The 4,214-nt window shown below is 41.2% G+C and overlaps 1 protein-coding gene across 1 annotated transcript; it reads right to left on the reverse strand.

Annotated features, from left to right (window-relative positions):
• Positions 1 to 1,653: 1,653 nt before the first annotated feature.
• Positions 1,654 to 2,103, reverse strand: LOC138872092 (uncharacterized). Its single transcript, XM_070150101.1, has 2 exons — positions 1,948 to 2,103; positions 1,654 to 1,833 (listed from the first exon to the last, which is right to left on the reverse strand). The coding sequence occupies exons 1-2, from the start codon at positions 2,101 to 2,103 to the stop codon at positions 1,654 to 1,656; spliced, it is 336 nt and encodes a 111-aa protein (XP_070006202.1).
• Positions 2,104 to 4,214: the final 2,111 nt, after the last annotated feature.

The raw sequence follows: 4,214 nt of genomic DNA on the forward strand, positions 1-4,214 counted from the left end.
AGTTACTTTAGAAATGTATTGATATATCAAGTAATTTTAAATGAACTAGTGACTGTAACACATCTCAATGGCATTGCAACTCTCTTATATTGGAATTTTGTTGATCCTCCTCAAAATTCTGCACCAGTTTGGTGGATGATCATTTGACTATTTGCGGATAATAAGCCTTGCTGAGTCTTTTTCGGAATTTTGAGAATCCTTCTTAAAATTCTGCCCCAGTTTCCTTAATTGATTGTTGACCGTCTGACATCTGTTGGCATTGGCTGGACTTGCTTCGGAATTTTGTGGACCTTCCTCAAAATTCTACCCCAATTTCTAGTCTTGGGGGAAATTAAAAATTTATTATGATATGACCGAACCCATAAGGTTGTCTACGTATCCCCTCTTAAATGGGAATCAGGTCAAGCATAGTTCAATTACATCAAATGAAGAAATGTAAGATATCTAAGCATAGTATCTCTTGACTGCGTCTGAATTGATTGGCTTTGGCCAGATTTCTCCGTCCATTTTTGCAAGTATGAGTGCTCCTCTTGTTAGCACCCCATGAACCATGTACGGACCCTGGCAGTTAGGAGAGAATTTCCCGTTGACTTCATCTTGATACGGGAAGATTTTCTTCAATGCCAGCTGCCCTGGTGCGAACTATCTTAGTTTGACCCTTTTGTTGAAAGCTCTAGACGTTCTGTTCTGATAAAGTTGGTCGTGACATACTGAGTTTATCCTCTTTCCATCAATAAGGGCCAATTGTTCTTAGAGACTCCTTATCCACTCTACATCGTTGAGTTCAGCTTCCTGTATGATTCTTAAAGAAGGAATCTCCACCTCGGCTGGGATGACAACCTCTGTACCATATACCAGCATATAGGGAGTTGCCCCGGTTGATGTGAAAACCGTGGTGCTGTACCCCAATAGAGCAAAGGGTAACTTCTCATACCATTGTTTGTGGTTCTCTATCATTTTCCTTAGTATCTTCTTAATACTTTTGTTGGCGGTTTCTACGGTTCCATTCATCTGAGTTCTATAGGCTGTGGAATTCTTGTGCTTAATTTTGAAAGCTTCACACATATCTTTCATTAGATCACTGTTGAGATTGGCAACGTTATCAGTAATAATGGACTCGGGAACTCCGAATCGGCAGACAATACGATCCTTGACAAAATCTGCGACGACGTTCTTGGTTACAGCTTTGTAAGATGCAGCTTCTACCCATTTTGTGAAATAATCAATGGCTACCAAAATAAACCTGTGTCCATTTGAAGCAGTGGGCTTAATTGGACCAATAACATCCATTCTCCATGCGGCGAATGGCCAAGGAGAGCTTGTTGCATCTAGCTCGTTCGGCGACACTTTTATCATATCGGCATGCACTTGACATTATAAGCATTTGCGGACATACTAGATGCAATCTATCTCCATGGTCATCAAAAAGTAACCAGCCCTAAGTATCTTCTTAGCCAAGACAAAACCATTCATGTGTGGGCCACAAGTCCCAGCATGCCCATCCTCAAGTAGCTTAGAAGCTTCCTTCGCGTCGACACATCTTAGTAAACCCAAATCAGGAGTTCTTCTGTACAAGTATCCTCCGCAGCGGAAGAAGTGATTTGACAATCTCCAGAGTGTGCATTTCTGAGTGTGATTTGTATGCTCCGGGTATTATAATTTCGATAAGTACTCCTTGATGTCATGGAACCAAGGCTTTCTATCCGTTTCTTCTTCAATACGAGCACAATATGCCGGATGATTATGGATATTCACCAGAATGGGATCAATATAATTCTTATCTGGATGTTGTATCATAGATGACAAGGTGGCCAATGCATCGGCAAACTCATTCTGAATTCTTAGCACATGTTAGAATTCTATCTTCATGAACCTCTTTCTCAATTCCTGCACATGGTGCAGATATGGTAATATCTTGAAATTCTTGGTGACCCACTCTCCTTGTACCTGGTGCACAAGCAAATCCAAATCACCAATCACCAGTAACTCCTGAACGTTCATGTCGACTGCCATATTGAGCCCCAGTATGCAGGCTTCATACTCTGCCATGTTGTTGGTGCAGGGAAATCTGAGTTTAGCAAATATCGGATAATACTGACCCATTTCTGATACCAAAACTGCTCCAATACCCACTCCTTTAAAATTTGCGGCTCCATCGAAGAACATCCTCCAACCATCGTATGCTTTGGTAATGTCTTCCCCTACGAATGACACTTCTTCATCAGGAAAATATGTTTTCAAAGGTTCGTATGCTCTTCCCACCGGATTATTAGCAAGGTGATCTGCCAATGCTTGTCCTTTGACCGCCTTTTGAGTTACGTAGATGATACTTTCCAGTCGGCATGGGTTTCTGGAATATGTACTTTAGAGGGTCCATCCTGGAATAAGGTATATAGTGTAGGCACAAAAGTAATGCCTTAATTTCTGGGTTGTCCAGGTCAAAGCACAACAAATACGTTCAAGTAGAGAATACTGTGCTTCATAAGGTGTAAACTTCTTACTCAAGTAATATATGGCTTGCTCCTTTCTTCTTGTCTCGTCATGTTGTCCCAAAACAGATCCGAGGGATCCATCTAATACAGATAGATAGAGTAGCAAAGGTCATTCTGGTTTTGGCGGGACCAAAACTGGTGGTGTGGATAGGTACTCCTTGATCTTATCAAAAGCTTTCTGACAATCCTCTGTCCAGGTTGTTTCGGCATCCTTCCTCAGCATCTTGAAGATGGGTTCACATATGACTGTGGACTGTGCTATGAAGCAACTGATATAGTTGAGACGTCCTAGGAAGCTCATCACATCCTTTTTGCTCTTAGGTAGTGGTAACTCCTGAATAGCTTTGACTTTAGACGGATCCAGTTCGATCCCTCGACGATTGATGATGAATCCCAGTAACTTTCCTGCGGAAACCCCGAATGCACACTTTGCGGGGTTCAATTTCAAATTGTACCTCCTTAGCCTGTGAAAGAACTTTCTCAGATCTGCTATGTGATCTGCGGCCTTCTTGGATTTGATAATGACATCATCCACATATACCTATATTTCTTTGTGTATCATATCATGGAAGATGGTTTTCATGGCTCTCATGTAAGTGGCCCCAGCATTCTTCAAACCGAATGGCATCATCTTGTAACAGTATACACCCCATAGTGTAATAAAAGCTGTCTTCTCTACATCTTCTTCGTCCATCCAAATCTGGTGATAACCCATATACAATCTAGAAAGGATTGGAGTTCATTCTTGGCGCAATTATCGATCAAGATGTGTATATTTAGCAGCGGGAAGTCATCCTTGGGACTTGCTCTGTTTAAATCCCGATAGTAAACACATACTCTGACCTTCTCATCCTTCTTCGGAACTGGCACAATGTTAGCTAACCAAGTTGGATATTCAACCACATTGAGAACTTTGGCTTTGATCTGCTTGGTAATTTCCTCCTTGATTTTCAGGCTCATGTCTGGTTTGAACTTTCTGTGTTTCTATTTTACTGGCGGACACATGGGATTAGTAGGCAACTTGTAAGCCACTATGGAAGTGCTAAAATCGGTCATGTCATCATATGACCATGCAAAAATATCTTCATACTCTTTTAGGAAATGAATGTACTTCTCCTTCTCTGTTGGTGACAAGTGAATGCTGATGCGGGTCTCCTTGAGGGTCTCGACGTCTCTCAAATTTACTGCTTCGGTCTCGTCCAGATTGGACTTAGGCATATTCTTAAAATTTTCAACCTCCCTGACAATTTCCGTGGGTATCTCATCTTCTTCCTCTGAATCACTATACTCATGTTGCGTTTCCTCATTACATGTCACAGTCACTGGTTCATCAGGAAAAGTAATAATAATTCTATAGAAAGAAAAAATGTAAAGATAGTGGTGAATAATAAAGAGAAAATGCATTTTATTAAAACTTGAAAAATTGTCCAGACAAGTACGACTCGATAAATCGGGCATTCCTTTTGAAATAAGTAAAACTTAAAACAAAATTATGGGAAAGCTTAAATGCCTAGAATGGCTTATAGAAGTAAATTCTGCCAAGCTACCCAGGGACTCGGCGGGCTCGGGATGGTGTGACGGTCCAGTTTCTGAGAACAACTCCCTTCTCCACAGTCTGAATAATGAGGCCTTCTTCCTCCTCCTCCTCAATTATGGCACCGCAGTCCATGTCCTCATCTTCCAAGAACAAATTCTTCAACCCAACTAGTGCTTATTCTTCTG

Source organism: Nicotiana sylvestris, chromosome 1 (assembly GCF_000393655.2).
Source record: "Nicotiana sylvestris chromosome 1, ASM39365v2, whole genome shotgun sequence".
In the NCBI taxonomy this organism is placed as follows: Eukaryota; Viridiplantae; Streptophyta; class Magnoliopsida; order Solanales; family Solanaceae; genus Nicotiana; species Nicotiana sylvestris.

Excerpts from the sequence above, each read along its gene's own strand:
- LOC138872092 (XM_070150101.1), bottom strand. The coding sequence starts at position 2,103 with ATGGGTCAGTATTATCCGATATTTGCTAAACTCAGATTTCCCTGCACC. Across the intron at positions 1,834-1,947 it reads TGGATTTGCTTGTGCACCAG|AATGAGTTTGCCGATGCATT; the intron begins GTACAAGGAGAG and ends CTAAGAATTCAG.